The following is a 19,096-nucleotide window of genomic DNA, read 5'->3' on the forward strand; positions in this document are numbered from 1 at the left end:
TATCGGAGACTCCTCTGCCCTGCTCCCTCAGTAACAGTCAGCAAGCATAATGGTTTGGGGTTAGGTACAAAACAATACACATAAATAATGAAACAGCACATTATCTCAAATATTTTGACTGTAAGGACCAAAACTTTACAATAAATTACATCAAACCAAAATGACAATCAACAATGACAACCTAGCCCTGCTGAAAAGCAGCACTGAAGCTGCTGGAGGGATGACCTGGCTGAAGGGGAAGCAGCGGCAGAGAAGGGATTCTATTAATGGAAGGAAGAGTGAAAAACAGAGAAGGAAGCTCAGGAAGGTCTCATAGAAGATTCACAGAGAAAGTATGAAAGATTAAGAACAAAAATAATCTCACACTGTTTCTTTGACTGCTGCTGAAGGTATGGCATGTGGGACAAACTGGTGCCTGGCTTAACTACAGAAAATTGATAGCAGCTGTACTTCTGTGGGGATTAAAAGGAACTGCTTCCTGACTCGCAGGTCTGTGTAAAATATCTCCATGCACAATTTGGCTTAATGTATTCTCCAACAGATAAAGCTAGCAAGTTAAGGAACCCCAAAGTGTTTCTTTTAATTTACCACAAACACCATCATTTGTTATTCTTGTCAGTTCTTTTATTGGTTTTCATCCTAAAGACTAGCACATTTACAGCATACATGGATTGGATGAACTAGAATATATAAAACAGTAGCCATATGATATATTAATACTGCCCAAAACCGAATAAATAAAAATATTTCAAAGCACAAAGCTTGGCAAATACAGTTGTCTTGGGACAAAACAGTGCTGTATTATACAATAATTTTACATGTATAAATGAAACAAAAGGCAACTGTGCTGTAGGTACTTTCACAGAACATACACAGAACATACTTGGCAACAGTTTTTTTTTTTTTTTTTTTTTTTTTTTTTAACCTTTGTATGTTTTATAATTTAAAAAAATGTACTCAAAAAAGACCATTAGACAGAACTTATTTTTACAGTAATCCTTAATTTCGCCTCTCCTGTGCAACAGAAAAGCTTACTTCACCCTTGTGAAGCATCCTATGTGGATTTCAAGTTTCACAGTTTTCCTTTTTTGATGAACTGCCCAAGATCTTACTGTTCATTGCGCTCTTTAGACAAGCCCATCGACGTGCATGTACTGACACTGGCATATATATAAAATGTTAGCTGGACAACCATGTTTTATGTCTAAGCATACTGAAATCAGGGCATTTTAAACAAAATAACGCCGTACTTGAGACTGGTATTCCACCACTTTGAAAAGGTGAGCAAAAACCATGCGCATACAAAATTCAGCCACTTTTTCTGATTACATTGGTATAGAAAATAAATAAAGGCTCACTAAGCTCAAGAGCAGATCTAATGATTGTTGGCCACAGTGTGAGAGAGTGGCTCTGTTAATTGTTACAACAGGCCTCTTGTTCTTCTCTTCTGAAGCTGAACATCACAAGATTTTTAGTGTAACAATACAGGACTTAGAATATAATTCAATATGTTTGAAATATACAAAATAAAATTATCAACTCATAAAAACTAAGGGATACAAAGAGTATAGTTTATACAAAAATAAATATAGTATTTAATAATGGGCCTGGGACTGAAGGTTGAGCAGAACTAATGGAGCAACATCGTCCAAAGAGATCCCATTGAAAAGTTTTCTCACCATATTTGTTTACTCATTAGCAAAAAAATAAAACAAACCCAACATTTATTTATTATGGTGAACAGGGTTGGTAAAATTCCAAGGGACTGGTCTACTGTAGGTGATTTGCTCACACCTGGGACAAGGTACTACAATACATAGATTTTGCACACAGTTCAGCGTTTTGTTATCGGAGTGAGACGGAACTAACAGTAACAACTCTCTGACCTGGCTCTCTGACATGCTGCTCAGCGTTTGACTGCAACAAGCAAAATGCAAAAACTGCTGGACCTGTAACCCCCAAACCTGCATGGGAGCAGAATGAACATGACTGACTGAGAGAGCAGTGACAGCACAGACAAACATCAGTGAGAGGGAGAAAGGAACCAGAAAACAGCCGTATACTTACCTGGCTGTTGCTACTTTCACAAGAATAAATGGGCAGATATTTCTATTCTAAAACTGACATTCTTAGAAGCTAAGAAGAACAGGGCACAGTGTGCTGAAGGAACCTAGCAAGGGCTGATTTAATCCTGTTAGGGATTCTGTTAAAATCTTGTTCAAATTTGGAAATTCAGGTTTAGCTGCTTTTTAAAAAGGTATCTTAGTTTCAAAGGCATTCTTTGGGAGATTATTTCTGAGGAGATCTGTTGAATGTTTTTTATCAAACACTTATCAAACTGATCACCTTGTCATAAGCTAGAACACACCTGCGGTTCTAGCGCAGTACTGGTCGTACGTGAACAGTTCCTTTCTATCAACATGGGGCGTTGCCACCTTCCTCAGAAATGCCCTGAAAACAGTCATACTTCCCCCTCCCTGGATTGAACACCTGCCCAGGTAAAATGCAAAGAAACTAATTTGGGTTATGGAGTAGCGGGGATGAATTGGGCACTTTCAGCATTGTTGTATTGACATACAAAATTGACATGAGAGAAAAAAAATCAAATACCAATTAAAAAAAAAATTAACACCCCCCCCCCCCCCCCAATACTTAAAATCCAGAACTGACATAAAAATTCATGGGTAAAAATGTGTTAATTAATATACAACACCATGGGAGAGACCCAACATGTCACATGCAACATTAGCAACCTGCTTGTTGCGCTTGCTTTATAGTGGGGAAGGGCAGAGGGAACTGTTGCTGGTGTTAATGATTAAGCATCACCGTGTTTCCAAAACAGTTTTTAACATCAGATGTGTGCCCAAGTCCTTACTTGCCAAAGACAACAGGAATTTGTTTATTTGGACAGAACTAGAAACCAGACTTCATATGCCTGGCCTTTTCTGTACTGTTAATCTCATTTATGAAGATGCCATCCTATATACAGCAAACAAATCATACTCCTGGCTTTTATTGTGCTGATTCTTTCTTTTTAAGTTAAACTTCTGTTTCTTGATTGTAACAATGCATTCTACAGCTATTAGACTGCCTAGGATCCAATCCCTTTTTATTTACAACTTTTGAGTTTTACTCAAGGTTTTAAAAAGTTTATGAAAAGCTCAATCTCAAATTCAATTCCGTATAAAAAGATGCGACATGAAACAGCTGCCCAATGCCATTCCTAGAGTCCTTGCTCACCCAGGAGGTACCTAGCTATTTGCATATAGATAATTAGGAAGTAGCACAACATCTGGTCGTCTTACATACACTGAAGGCTATTTAAACGGGCAGAGCGTTATCACACTATTCTCAAGCTAAGGTGTCAGAATAATTGTTACTAGAGATTCCAATTCTGTAAGTAACATGCTCTGGATAACCTAGCGAAACGTACAAAAAGGTGATTTATCTCCTCTGGATGACAAAATCACGGATTAATCTAGAGTGTATCCATACGTTTTAATGGAACAGCAATTAAAGGACATAGTATGCTTATGTTTCAACTTTTCCATAAGTTCCTTCTGGAGGCCTGTAATACTTTGGGAAAGCCTTCAGTTGCAGGGAATTAAATGCATACTTGCGACATCCAACATTCTTCATTGTATTTTCTCGGCGACAACCCTCACTGGGGAAAAAAAACAAGCACAAAAAATGACAGCAGTAAAAAGGAAAAAAAGAAAAATAAAAAAGACTTAAACTAAGATGAAATGAACTGGTTATTTTATAGCATTGAAAAAAAAAAGTTGGTTATATTTAATGAGCGCTTAATTGATTTGCCACTGCAAATATTAAAAATGAGGACTCATCATACAATGCCAGTCAGAAGCACACAGGATGGACACATGCTATGTCAGATTGCTAGTTTTGCATTTCTAAAAAGCAGCAGCACATCTACTGAAAAAAGTTCTTTCCCCGATGGTTTCATGTATTTCAGGAGCTCACATGCCGCTTCATTGCACAAGGGATCCCAAGAGATTGCTTAAAAGCAGTTCTGCTAATTTATTAATACATTAAGCTGAAAAAGAAAAACTGCTGATCTCTCAATAAGAGCTTGGAAGTAACTTTATTGTTTCCTGTATTATCAGTACTTACTTAAAGATTAGAGCTGATACAAAAATAATGACTTTCCAGTAATCTCTGCATGCATAAATTGACTTGAAAACCAACATAGTCTAAAAAAAATCTTAATCATGAAACACCAGCTTTGTGTGGGTGCAAAAAAGATTGGCTGCACTGACAGTCATCACTCCAATGAAACAAAGCTGTGGAGAATTTCATTTTCACTCAATGCTTTGGTGCAACTGCCCCACATTACAAAGAGGTTCTGTGCTACAGTAAAAAACTACTCCAGTTATAAGGCTTCTTTACACTCATAAATCTACTTCACAGTTCCTTTGATTACATCCAGAAACAGACGTACAAAGAGGAAGCACTATTGTTTACATATATGTTATAGATCAAGTTAGGCTTGCAGGAGAATGTCTTTCCCTGATAAGAGGACTGAAACCTAAACAACGAATACTAGAACTTCATGGCAAAGTGTACAGTACAGCATCTTATGGTGGAAATGCCACTTTATTCCTGTCCTGGAGATGCTGCAGCATCTACCACAGAAACTGTGGTCATCTGACTGAAAAGAAGGGTTTGGATTCCCATGCAGTTCGAAAGTTCTCTCACTCAAAGTGACCTCACTGTTCTTCTAATTTTGGCTAGTTAAACTGACCAGAACTGTGTTCTGTATGTACTTCCTAGATCGACCTATTAGTAACTTTTTGCTTTAAGACGAAGTTTAAGTGAGTTTGAAATTTGTCTCCAGAGCACATTCTGTGCCTGCCTTTTATAGAATGGATTGTACGTGATGACACTATTTTCATGGCACTGCTTTGTGTTTTACAGGAACCCCTCCTCCAGAGGCGGTTGCAGTCAAGCAGATTAATCAAAAATAGGCACAAATTATACTTCGGAGTACTAATAAAAACAATGGTTAACTAGCAAATATGGGATACCAGATAAGCATTTTCATTCCAAAGTGAATCATTCTGTTCATAATTCATCCCACTGCATCTGGTTATTGCACAAACCCCTCCATGGCACAAGGAGGCCACAGAGATAGTGACAAAGATGTATTTCACACACCATCTCATGTGCTGTGTTTCTTCTTCTGGAGGCACATAAGCAGTGTGCACTACAGCATTTTAAATCTGAACGCCTGAATGACAGCACAGACCAAGCTAAAAATAAAAAAGATGAAAACTTGTTCCTACTAAAGCTTAAGAAAATAACTAGGCTGTTTTCAGAAAGGCTGGGGTTTTATTCTAGATAAATTTAAGAGTGATCTTACTGCAAAACCCTAGTGATAGTCATGAGCAAAGCCTTTACGCTTTATTTAAACAGATTAATAACCTTAGGGAGTTCAGTGGAGATAACACCTACTAAAATTACTTTCACATCTTGTTAGACTGAGCCCACGACACTCATCACATTGCAAGAGCAAAGCCACAGTCCAACCTGACATTTGTTCACTTTGTAAAAAGGCAGATTTTGGTACCCATAGCAAATGAACCAGTGTTAAGCAAGAAGAAGAAATTACATGTACAGAGACACAGTGGTACCAGATACCAGCACAGGGTATGGATATGTCCAGTACCATCATACCACAGTTTTAAATCTCATCAGCAGTAAGGATTTACCTAAATTCATTGCAACTAAAAATAAATAGGATGCTTAAATATCTATATGTAAATATAGATATATGTATGGCTTTCTGTTTGGTTTGGGGTTTGGTTTTTGGTTGTTTTGGTTTTGTTTTTTAAAAGGAAATTGGAAGAATAGTGAGGAAAACTACCAGGAGACAGTGTACTGTACAGTCTGATTTCATGAAGATACAAATATAACCACATACTTTTTTGAATATTAGTTAGAATATTCACCAAATTTAGGATTTTGCTCTGTTTTTTTACTCTAACTGCGCTTTTTTCTTTTCTTAAGCTTACCTCTCTCAGCAGGTAATTTCAAATTCCATTAAGACTGATAATAAAAGCTATAGCTACCTATGGTTTTTAAGCAAGCTAATAATAGTAGAAAATAGAAATCACAGTACTAGGAGAATTCTCCTGAAAAGCCCAATTTTCTGTCATCTCAGGCACCAAGCGAAGTAAATTCCTTCATGAATTTAGCAAAGTACATTAAATGAGGTTAGTTTTTTTTAATCAGCTATTGCTATTGACAAGCTCTGCCAGAAAACTGCAGCAACAAAATCTTTCAGTTTAGTAGGCCTCTTCCAGGTTGATGTTATATATCAACAATGACCAAATTCCATCTGCAGTTATTCTGCATGACTAAACTAGGTAAGCCACTTTAGTCTCACCACTTAAATAAATGCTAACTTACCAGCATTCATTTATCTCTAAGCCACTATCAGCATCATAATTTATTAAAGCTGTCCAACACTTAAAAATGGAAATAACAGTAATATTTAGTCTAGTGTAATTAAAACAAAGTGCAGTGGAAAACCTTGAACCCACCTACTAAAGGAGCTAACTGATACCTCCCTCTTCTTGCCTGAAATATTAAAGACTGGTATCTTTAACTTCTAGGATGAGAATGACCCTGTTTCAGAATAAGTTCTATAACAGAGCACCTGAAACAGATAATGGACCATTAGCAGGCCAATGCAAATTACATCCTCTTTCTAACCACAAGTCATTCACTTCATGTCTTTAATACATCACAAAATGCAGATCTACAAATAGAATGAACGAATTCTACATGCAGCGCACTGCAAGTCATTTTCTTAGTGGGTACACTGGTCTGTTAGAACATACTTAACCATGAGAAAGGAACAAGACTATGGCTCTACAAATTGTTCAGCAATGTAATTTAGATATTATCGTTTGAAATGAAGGTAGAAATTTGTTTATTTCTTTAAATAAATTTCTTACAAACCCCACCCATGTTTTTATTTTTCTCTTCATACCTCGTAAAAATGAAAGGCAAGATTAGCATACACCTTAAATATACAAAAGATACAAATTCCTTTCAGACAGAGTTCCTTTCTCTGGAATACATGAAACAAGTAACACAAAACTATATTTGGTAAGAGATCTTCAGGCCGGCTAAAGTAACGAGGTAACAGGCCAATGTCAGACTATGTTACAAGCACTGAAAGCAGAACAAGAATTTAAAGTTTCAATACAATTCTTTTTGATAAAATAATTTGATGTGTATTTACAGTTTAGTACAATAGAAACGTAAAATTGTAAGGCATAATAATAATTCCTGGCAGACAATGCTATGACACATTCCTTTGTCCAGCAGGTAGCAAGTGGCAATACACATTCAAATCTTTTTTTTTGCTTTTGTTTTTAAACTTTATCTTCACTTGCAACGTAATCTGGCCACCAGGTAAGCTATGCTCAGAAACAGCCACACAATCAGTAAATTGGGGCTCAGAGCTAGTAAAGGAATAGAGTAGAGGAGGCTGGGATCTAGTCTGAAATCACGGATGGGCACCAAGCCACTCAAGTTCTTCTGGGTGACTACCTCCCGTGTTCCAATGCTGTGAAAAGGAAGAAGGTTGGGAGGAGGGAAATAAAACATAAAGGAAGACAGACATGCAAATGAATGTATAAAAAGGGATGGCAACACAAGGTGGTCAAGAAAATGAAAAAACATGGAAGAAAGCACAACAAAATCCAGAAGATGAAGTAAAGAAAGAGTGGGAAAACGTCTCAAAAATATGTGTCAGCACAATTACAGAAATAAGGAGAGGGAAAGAGAATAAAAGAGAAAAATAAGAAAGAAGTACTGTAGTCCACTAAAAATAAACACATGTAGGTTGAATATAAATGGTTTTCCATGTTCATTGTTTCAGATTGCCAAGCAATAATATCCCATGCTGCTCTGCCATGCCTTTGCATGCTGCAAAGAAGTGGAGCTCTGAAAAGCAAGCTGAACATGAATAACCATTATAGTATTTGACCCTTTCAAACATCTTTCCACTTAGGCTGCAGTGATATAATTTAACCTCTCAACTACCTGCTCAATATGTAAACAAAAAAACCCCCAAACCACCCACTTAGTTTTCTGCTTCAACATGAATTCACATGCGTATCAATATGCTTTCTAAAATGCATGTTTCTGAAGTGCCTCAATATATGTATGTAAAGGCAAGACATATAGCACAGCCCATCTTGTTATGCCCCTGCTTCCTACATTGCTTTGAGCACCAAAGACTGACAGTAGAGGACATCTCTTCAGGTAACCTGAGGCTTTGTAGTGTGGTGTTTCATTTTGGATTTCTCTTATGCCCTCTCCAGTTCAACTCTGTATTTAGTTTACAAAGCAACAACTAAATGCAACCTGTGTTGCACTCAGAACAAGTTGTCCTGGTTTAGCAGTAGCAGTCATTTTTTTCTCCTTCTTAGTAGCTGGTGCAGTGCTGTGTTTTGACTTTCGGCCCAGGGATAATACTGATAAAACCGATGTTTTCAGTTCCTGGTCAGAATGTTTACCCTGACCAAGGACTCTGTGAGTCTCATGCTCTGCCAGGGAGGAGGGGAAGCCGGGAGGAAGCAGGGACAGGACACCTGACCCAAACTAGCCAAAGAGGTATTCCATACCATAGCACGTCATGCCCAGGATGTAGAACTGAGAGTTCCTGGGAGGGCTAGATTACGGTGGGGTGGGGGCGAGGTACTGATCGGTGAGCGGTTGTATTCTCTTCCCTTGTTATTTCCTTTATCATTATTATTATTGGTGGTAGCAGTAGTGATTTGTGTTATACCTTAGTTATTAAACTGTTCTTATCTCAACCCGTGGGAGTTGCATTCTTTCGATTCTCCTCCCCGTCCCTCCAAAGGTGGGGGGGGAAGTAGACGGCATGGTTCTGATTTACGGCCTGGGCTTAAACCACAACAAAGTGCACTCACTTCATCCATAAAAGGTGGTACATAACCTTCCTGGTTGTGTAGCAAGGTTAGGTAACCAACAGACAGTGTCTTGGAAGACATCAGAGATACCCTAGATGTGGCGGAAGGGGAAAAAAAGCCTACAGAAGGTGGTGACATTTCAAGTCCAATGGAATTAGGTGGGCAGGGAACTAAACCAACTGTATTTCTGATCTGGATTAACACATCAAAATTGGTGATGCAAATGTTTTCACCTCCTGGTGCCTATACTGGATACGGTCAGATTGAATCTGTGATGCCTACAAATCCTGATTATCTTTGTAGTGGTGTAGATGGTGGTGTGTAAGTGCTCAGGAGAAGCAGTATGTGGAAAGCTAATGCTGACTGGAAAGTTGTGGATAAAGGCTCAACAGAATAGCCTGGAGGAAAGAAAGTGTTTTAGGATATAGATAAGGAAGTAAAACAATGGGAGAGGGCAAGAAGGAAGAAAGGCTCAAAATGACAAGATGACGTTATGAACATCACATGCCACATCTGTACCATTAAAGCTATCAAGCTACTCAATTTTACACAAAGACATATGCATAGACACATACAGTGCAAATGAAGGCAAGAGCTGGAAAGTGTGTTCCTTGTCACTGTTGGCCCATGTAGATGCTTCCACCTGAGGGGTGAAAAGTCACCTTTGGAAATAACAAATATACCAAATTGTACAGTGTCTTAAAACAGTCATCAGCAGACTACCTCTAGGGGAGGACCAGGGTAAAGAGATGAAGCAAATTCCCTGCTAATTGAGCATGTGTATGGGAATCCTCTATGTGAGGAGAGGCTGGATCTGCCCTGTGTTGAACACAGCTGGCTCCAGCCAACTCAAACGGACCCACCGCATGCACCTCAGCCAAGATAGTGGTGCCTTGGGCAAAGTGTATGTAAGAAAATGGAAAACACTGCATGGCAGTGAGGAGTGGCATGAAAACATGTGAGAAGCAGCCCTATTAGCACCAAAGTCAGCGAAGGAGGGGAGAAGGTGCCCCAGGTGCTGGAGCAGGGATTCCCCTGCAGCCATGGAGATGAGTACAGTGGAGCAGATATCCACACTGCAGCCCATGGAGGGCCCAGTGGTAGAGAAGGTGAATATTTCCTGAAGGAAACTGGGGCCTGTAGAGAGTCTATGCAGAAGCAAGTTTATCCTGAAGGACCGCAGCCCATGGGAAGGACCCATGCTGGAGCGGGGAAGAGTGAAGGAGAAAGAAACAGCAGAGAGGAGCTGTTGGAGCTGTTACAGACCAACTGCAAACCCCCATTCCCCATAGAATTGTAGAATAGTTAGGGTTGGAAAGATCATCTAATTCCAAGCTCCCTGCATGGGCAGGGACACCACACACTAGACCATGTTGCCCAAGACTCCATCCAACCTGACCTTGAACACTGCCAGGGATGGAGCATTTACCACTTCTTTGGGTAACCTGTTCAAATGCCTCACCACCATCACAGTAAAGAACTTCTTCCTTATATCTAACCTGAACTTCCCCTGTTTTAGTTTAAACCCATTGTCCCTTGTCCTATCACTACAGTCCCTGATGAAGTGTCCCTCCACAGCACCCTTATAGGCCCCCTTCAGATACTGAAAAGCTGCTATGAGGTCTCCACGCAGCCTTCTCTCCTCCAGGCTGAACAGCCCCAACTTTCTCAGCCTGTCTTCATACAGGAGGTGCTCCAGCTCTCTGATAATCCTTGTGGCCCTCCTCTGGACTTGTACCAATGGTTCCATGTCCTTCTCATGTTGAGGACACCAGAACTGTACACAGTACTCCAAGTGAGGCCTCACAAGAGCAGAATAGAGCAGCAGGATCACCTCCTTTGCACTGCTCAATATGGGGAGGAGGTAGAGGAGTTGGGAATGAAGCAGTGAAGTACTTGAGCCTGGAACAAAAGAGGTTGTGGAGGGAAGGTGTTGTAATTTTTGTCTTTGTTTCTTACCACTCAAATCTATTGGCAAAAGTCAAGTCTTGCTTTGCCTGTAACACTAACTGGCATGGGATCTCCCTGTCTTTATCTCAACCCACAAGTTTTTTCATCATATCTTCTCCTCCTGTCTTGTTGAGCAGGGGGAGTGAGAGAGCAGCTGGGTGGGAGTCTGGCAGGTGGCCAAGGTCAACTCATCACAATTGTATTCTTAAAACAGGTCAACCGGTGAAGAAATCTGACCAAGCTGTTTATTCATGGCTGTTTTATTGCAGTGAGTGATCATATGCAAACATGGCTGTCAGGGCTTCATTATGTCATCAGTTTAGCTGGCTCCATGGCAGCTAGGTTATTTCCCTCACCCCATTTCCAACTGCTTTTCAAGAGTCCCTGTCAGAAACAGCTTTTCTTTGTTGGCTGAACTTCCTAATTGGTTTAATGAAAATGAGCTGGGCTACCTTAAATGTCTAAAGGATTTTGCTACCCAGGCTGATTCTGACTGAAGCTGGATTGGAACATATTCACACACACAGCTCCACTGGCGTACCTGACAGGCCAGTAATCGTGAAGGGAAAAGGAGGTCAGGTAATCACAGGTCTAGGGGGGAGTGTTGGCACTGCTGCAGATGGAAGAGGCTATGTGAGCTAGTTGGACTTCGCCTTTGATTTGCCTTACCAGCCAGGTAGTCATTTCCTCTGTAGCTTGGACTTCCAGACATATCATCATGATTTACTATTTGTAGGCTGTGAGTTACCATGTACTTGATTTGGGGCTGAAAAAGCTGCAACTTATTTAACAGAAAAGTGAATTTATTTTAATAGAATATTTGTTTCTAAGGTGAAAAACCACAAACTTGTATCTGTGAATTTCTGCAAGAATCTGCAATGAGTACTCAATGTTCTCTCCCTGATGTCCTCCTCACTGAACATCATTATCACAGATACATAATTATCACAAGGCTGGGAAGGAAAGGAAGTCCCTGAGAAAAGTACGTGGGAACTAACACCTCTAAAGACCAACATCACATAAAGAAGAGGGTGCTTGCTTAACTTTTCAAGAAGAGTATAAGCAAGGATGCTTTTCTTGTTTGGAAAGTTACCAGTAGAGAAGAGGTGAAATGCTTTCATTGAGTCCCACTTTCTTTAAGTACTTTTCCTGTCCTTCCAACTGCCTCAGAAACTTCAGAAGTCTTCAAGACTGAACAAGACTTCATTTTCCAGTACTTGTACAATAAAAAGATTCTAGTTAAAAGAAAAAGAACGTTTTCTGAATACCTGGAAGTAATTTGCTATCTTTTCACTTCCTATGTCTGTCATCTAGCTCAGATCATCCTGTCCAGGCTGAAATGGATTTGGGTGGAGCTGGACTCCTACATAGTTGCTCCATAATGCTCACTCTCTTGTTAAGCTTCGTTAATTCTGTGCCATTGTTCTGAGCAGAACTGGCAAATAATTTTAAAAACACAACCACCTACCCGAAAGAGCAATGAGATGTGAGGAAGAAAGAGTGACGGGCTTGAAGAATAGTCTAGTCTTAGTATTCCTTCAGGACTAGTCAGTATTTGTTCCACACAATCTCTCTCAGGCAAAGATTTAACAGAAGGAGAGAAAGTCACATCTTTCACCTATCAGGGCAAGTCTGTGATGTTGCTAGAACACATGAGCCCAAGGTTTTGATTAAATTTGCGCTCATTCAATATCCCTGTGTAGGTCAACATAAAGCAGTGCTTTTCTTGGGTCAATATTGTATCTGATCCTGTGTTATATTAAATTGATAGTCCAAAACAATGTTGTTATTAATCTCTGCCTCTACTGTGCCTATAGCTGCATTAAAAAAAAACATTTACTCAGTAACAAATTTAAAGAAACAAAATTCCTTATATTATACTCGATTAGTTTTTATTCTCACTCTAAATAAACAACTGTGCAACAAAGCTTTTTTTCTTTCAGATGTCTAAGTTGACAAGTTGCATAATTTAAATAAAGATATTTGAGGGCTGCTTAACTCCATTTTAAGTGAATAACTTCTCCCTCACAAAATTGTTCCATTTTGTTTCTAATATGAAGGTTTAATTAGTCTCTGACTGCAGTTTTCATGTACTGTACTAACACTGTAACGATGCAGAAAAAAGGGAAAATAAAAAAAAGTCCAGTGACATCCAATCAGATGTAGATATAAACTCCAAATTATTAGTGTAAGAGGCTGCAAGTGTTATTATATGAGGCGTTTTCCTTCCAGGTAACTGAAGAGTAAGAAAGGGTCAAACAGCAAAAACATACAGAAAGGATAAGAGAATTGAACACTCTAGAGAATTTGGTGAGAAGACACACAGTACAGTACATTCAGTAAGAGTGAATGTTGAAAAACAGGACTGAACAGCATTGTTGAACTACATTGATAAGAGACTATAGCTAGATTTCTTATCCTTTCTTTTGGTATGTGAGTTACGGAGTTTTCCAGCAGTGCTTGAAACAAGGCATTGAACAACAGTAAACAGATTTTCTTTTTTTTTTAGTACAGTATTTAACTCTGCAAACATCTCTGCTGCTTCAGAATACAGAACATCATTATATTGATATGACAACAGCACACTGACACATTGTGATGAAATTTGGTTGCTGTATCGTGAAACACCCATACTGACATTTCACCCAGTGAACAGTGTTTCACTGCTAAAGAATACACACGGCAAACCATTGCAAACTGCAGGCGTCTGTGTTTCCAAGAACAAAAGATCACCCCTGAGAAACCTGCCTGATCTAGAACTAGGAAGCCCAGTGCTGTGACAGTTCAGGTAACCCCATCATTAAACAATATTCAAAGAAGAACCAGTTTTCTGTTCTGTAAGCTCAGCATTAACTGAAAACACATTCTTACATGCTTCTTTGAAAAATCCCGATTCACTGCTGACAACTAATGCTCATGTGATGCAAATCTGGTAACAACCAGCTTTAGCATATGCAACTCACTAATACATGCAAGGGAGGGACAAATTCTAGCAGTCAGTTTTGCAGTTTTCTGACTTCACTTTTTTTTCCTTTTGATAGAAACAGAGACCTCTGCTCCTCTGCAGTTTGCATGGTTCTTCATTTAGGAATAAGTGACACAAGTCAAACTCTTACCTCCTCATACACTCTAGAGCCTGGGTGAAGACCTGTGGAGCCATTCCATGTTCATGCTGTAGGATCAAACACTGCTCTAGGGTGACCGACATGGCAGTCCTATCCTTGGCACTTTTACAGCTTGTAAATCGAACACCATTTAGCCTGCGGCATATCTAGAAATGGATATAAAATTCATCATTCCTTCCTCATGCATAACCTTCTGTCAGGGAACACACCAGTACTTCTTGTTAGAAAGACACAAATGTTGTGTGGGACTGATGTCAAAAGTTGTCATCTTTGAGAAAGCAGAGCTTTGTTGCATGAGTTGTAGGGAAATTACTGATGTGGAAAATACGTTTTATCTCTCCATATCTTATTCTAGAGGAAGTGTAACCTGTCAACATTTCCAAGCTTTGTGCACGCAAATGAAAAAATTGGAATGTATCAGTAATAAAATAGGTGAAAATACGTATGCACAAAGAAAATCAGCTGAACTATGCAGAGATGCTTAGATTAATAAATACCTCAGCAGCTTGCCAAAGGATATCAACATTCTTATTTTTCCTTGCATGTACATTTTGTCCCAGAAATCTTAACAGTTCAGGCAGGCACGTCTGACTACGAGATCGAGGTAGACCTGTAAAACAAACAAAACCAACTCCACTTACTTACCTGTATTCAACACTTCTACAAGATAAGTTACGTGGACAGTGTTCCTACATGCCTGTTGCAAATACAGTCATGTTTTCTTGAGTCAAAGCTTGTAAGCTTTGTAATTAAATTCTTAATTGCATAGTACCACCAACAAAACAAATTCAATTTTAATTAAAATCAACTGGAAATGCACATTCATTTAAAACTTCAGAGGCTCAAGATCTGATAGCAATGTAATAGCAGAGTGAATAAAGACAGTAAGACTGGTGAAAGGGTATAGGGTACAAGTCTCATGAGGAGCAGCTGTGGGAACTGGGGTTGTTCAGTCTGGAGAAGAGAAGGCTCAGTGGGGACCTTATCACTCTCTACAACTACCTGAAAGGAGGTTGTAGTGAGTTTGGGGGTCAGTCTCTTCTCCCAGGTAACAAGTGATAGGATAAGAGGTAACGGCCTCAAGCTGCGCCAGGGGAGGTTTAGACTGGATACTGGGAAAAATTTCTTCACTGAAAGGATTATCAAGCACTAGAACAGGCTGTTCAGGGAAATGGTGGAGTCCCTATATCTGGAGGTATGTAGAAGACATATAGAGCTGGCACTTAGGGACATGGTTTAGGGGTCGACTTGGCAGTGTTAATGGTTGGACTTGATGACCTTAAAGGTCTTTTTCAGCCTAAATGATTCTGTTCTATGATTAGCAATATTGTGCATATACTGGTCTGCTCTGCTTCAACTCTACACCTAGAAAGAAGGTAATACCCGTAAACAAAAACATGACACAGATCATCTCCTCAGGTATTTCTAAAGACAAAGAGCTAATGAAGCTAAGACAGTAATTCACTTAAGAAATTCTGCAGTGCTTAGAATTAAGAGCACAGAGGACAGTGGATCAGGAATCAACTTCCATTCTGTACTACTCTTGAAAGGAACATTACCTGCAACCTGCCAGCAGATACTTCACTAGGCCTCTTGTCCCCAAGAATAATCCATTTGGTTTTTCTTTTTCCTCTACTTACCACAGACTACATCACTGGCAGGTCATAATAACCACCTGTTTTACAGTTAAATGTAAAATGTTATTCTCTCTTGACAAGGGTTTATGGAAAAGTGTGTTTCACTTTGTACATCATAAGTATCACCCCAGAGGAGGTAGAAAACACCCTCAGACCTTCCTTATAACAAGCAGAGCCCCACGTTTGTCTCAGTTGTCCATAGAGCATCTCTAGCACACTTGCTGGTGGGGACACCATTATAGTTTTTTTTTCATACTTTAATCAAAATTCCTACTAAATCTTTATAACCACAAACCATTTGTCCAAGCTGGATTGCAAAACCAGATACAATATGTCTACATTTACCCAGGACAAACAGTGAAGCAGAAGGAAGTTTTGGCATACAGTGGGTTTTCCCTCTTTTGTGATATTTATTTCACGTGGCAGGGATCAATGTAATGACAAGTAACCAGAGTAAGGGAGAACAGGCAGATGGACAGAAGACTGTTTGGTTTTCTTTCACTGTTAAGAAGCATGTTAATGCCACCTGTCCAACACTGCATGCCAGCCTTATTCACAACTTCCAGTTACTTGAAGAAAAACCTTTAGTATAAGGCATGTTACTGACAAACAGGAAACTCAAGGTCATGGCACCAGTGCTCTTTAAAAATAGAAGAAAATAAGTATAAAATTAGAACAGTTTTAAAGACATGAAAAGGGAAGGAACAAATGATCGGGTACAAACCAGACTGCGGGGTTAAACAGAGTTTCAAGAAAAAAAAAAGCAAAAGCTAAAAGGCTATTGGATACACACCAGAGGTTTCGGAACAAGGGAAGGGACTGCAGTAAATAAAAATAAAAGGCAAGCAAAATCAAAGAGGAGAGGAAGGAGCTGAATGGGAACTATTATTAAGGAAGATTAGAAAGAGAAATGAAGTAATTGAGAGAAATGTAGAACAAAAATCACTTTAAATTGATTAACTTTTGAACTTTACAAAAAAGTCTAATACTAGAATACTATAAATAAAAAGTTAAATTTTCAGAGTGAAAATTTCAGAGAATTAATTGTGCAGGATTATGAATGCCTGGAAGGAAGGAAACAGCTTTTGCTCTCAGCTGTATCAAAAAAAAATCAAGGATAACTGGAAGTACAATAATGTACTTTAAAATCAGAATTCTTACTATCCTGTTGCATGTTACTGCATTTGTATTTCTGCAATAAAACTGCAATTAAAAAAAAAACAAACCATAAAATTAGTTTACGAGAGGTCTGATACTAATGACAACAAATCAATGAATTTTCTCCATTTGTGGTCACACATAAATGACATTTATGGCACTGCCTCCAAAAACACATTAACAAGCAAGAAATTTTCCTATGTAATCAGTAAAATTCAAGCTTGTACCTATTATCTCTCTTCCAGGTGCTAGACTTCTCTGTTGGTGGCTGCAGATGCAACTATTACAGGAAAGTGCCAAAGGATAAGCAAAGGGAAAGTGATTAAGTTCCTAAAAACAGGCAGTTTTTCTCTGTGTAGGTTATTGTAAATGCGGAGAATGTGACCAAAAACTGCATATAAAAGTGCTGCTGCTATAACCTGTCATTTTTATGCCTTTCCCTCACGGCAATCTAACTCCCTAGCTGTATGTTTATACAGTACATAATGCCACTTAGAAAGAGATATAAAGTAAAAGTAAACTGAAAAAGGAAAGTTAATCAGACCTTTAAACCTCTTGAATCTATTCTACTTAATACTGAAGTATTAAAAGAGATTTCTTGGAAGTAACTAATGCAACATTTAACAACTAACATGAAGCAAAAAACAGCCTGAATTGTGCTGTTCAACCAAATTTGCCATTAGTTACCAAATACTTACAATCATCAGGCAAAACTTCCTTGAACTGCTCAAAATACGAATTCAACCGCACTAAGCTTTCCATGTTAATTATTTCTTGCAGTGAAGTGTCTCCAAACCTTTAAAATATGAAGAACGGAACAGTTAAGCCCAAGGTAAAAAGCCTCTCCTCTCTTTTGAAACACTGGCACTTGGTAATATGACTACTAGAAAACAGTTTAAGGAGTCATCCCATGAAATTCCTAACCATTCAAATGCCAAGTAAAGTGTAACAGAGAAGTGTTGTAGTGATTCATTACAGAAAAAGAAAATAAACTTGAGTGTGAGGTGAAAAGTGGGAAGGAAGGTGAAAGAAAAATCTTGTAGAAAATAGTATTTAAAATTCTTTGGCTTTTGTGTATCTCTTTCAATATTAAATACCTCTCTGGTAAATCATTTCACCTAATTTCAAACATTTAATAATGGATTTACTAGTTTAGTTCACAAGCTATCAGTAACCATAACGTCACTAGACAGGATTGAGAACTTTGACCTCAGAAATGTAAATGAGAAATACGGATCTAGGAATAATAAACCATGAATGTAATAAATATTGTCAACAATGCATCTCAGCTAACTATAGCTACAGACAAGAGTACTGACATTTGTAACTATGTTAGTCACATTTATAGGCAATAGAGGACAGCAGTAACTGCTGGATAACTGCTAGCTATCCCCCACTATACAGTCTACCATGCTACCAAGGCTGCTGTCAAAACATGTATGTGCCTTATCTCACTGGAGTTCTCCATCAGAGCACTGATCTGTCAACATATTATTTACAGGATATGGCCATAACAGAGGGAAGCTCTGGTGGCTCTTTCCCTAGCAAGTATAATTATATAATTATATATTTCAGCTTTATAAAAACAGTGTTGCATTACATAAGTACTGCAAGGAGATGTTAAAACAAAGGTCCACCTAGCCCATTATCCAGCTTTTGACAGTGGCCACAAGAGGGTGCAAAACCAAGAGGGCAAATACACAGCAATACTCAGAATGATTTCTCAGTGTTCAGTGATCTGTCACTCACAGAGGTCTAAAGTCACAAGCAGCTCCCTGCGTTAAACAGCTCATGATAGATTTCCTTGTCTGTAAATTCACTTCTGAACCATATAAAGCTGCACTAGACTCAAACCCATGAGGCAAGATGCTCCACAGCTACATGCCATATAAAGAAGGACCTCCTTTTGTTTGTTTTGCATTTGACAGCTTCATTTAGTATTCCCTTGTTCGTGAACTGGAGAAACTGAATCATTGTTAGTAATGCAACACTGTGACTCCATAGAGACATTCTTCCACCAGAACAGGAGACTGCTCAGCTGCCACTAAGGTTGAGCTTGCACAACTGCACACATACTTCTCTGCTAGGGTTTGCTGCTCATTGATTCCCACGTTGAAAAGAACAGGCTGAACCCTCAATAACATGCCACTTTGAATCTCTCGCGGCAACAAATCAAACAAGGCGCTTGGCAAGGGGATCCTCACATTAAATCCATCACTGCAAATAAATAAACAGCCATTAGACATGAAGATCAAAA

At 38.9% G+C, this 19,096-nt stretch overlaps 1 protein-coding gene across 7 annotated transcripts in view; it reads right to left on the reverse strand.

Annotated features, from left to right (window-relative positions):
* Positions 1-573: 573 nt before the first annotated feature.
* INPP4A (inositol polyphosphate-4-phosphatase type I A) overlaps positions 574-19,096 on the reverse strand; it is a 127,212-nt gene continuing 108,689 nt past the window's right edge. For all 7 annotated transcript variants that reach the window (XM_080612513.1, XM_080612515.1, XM_080612512.1 and 4 more), the window contains 5 exons: positions 18,916-19,056; positions 17,538-17,635; positions 14,542-14,654; positions 14,036-14,190; positions 574-3,664 (listed from right to left, as the gene is read on the reverse strand). In XM_080612513.1, coding sequence (XP_080468639.1) covers positions 3,532-3,664; positions 14,036-14,190; positions 14,542-14,654; positions 17,538-17,635; positions 18,916-19,056 — 640 coding nt within the window. In that variant the 3' untranslated portion in view covers positions 574-3,531. The remainder of the gene's footprint in view (positions 3,665-14,035; positions 14,191-14,541; positions 14,655-17,537; positions 17,636-18,915; positions 19,057-19,096) is intronic.

Source organism: Psittacula echo (assembly GCF_963264785.1).
Source record: "Psittacula echo genome assembly, chromosome: 3".
In the NCBI taxonomy this organism is placed as follows: Eukaryota; Metazoa; Chordata; class Aves; order Psittaciformes; family Psittacidae; genus Psittacula; species Psittacula echo.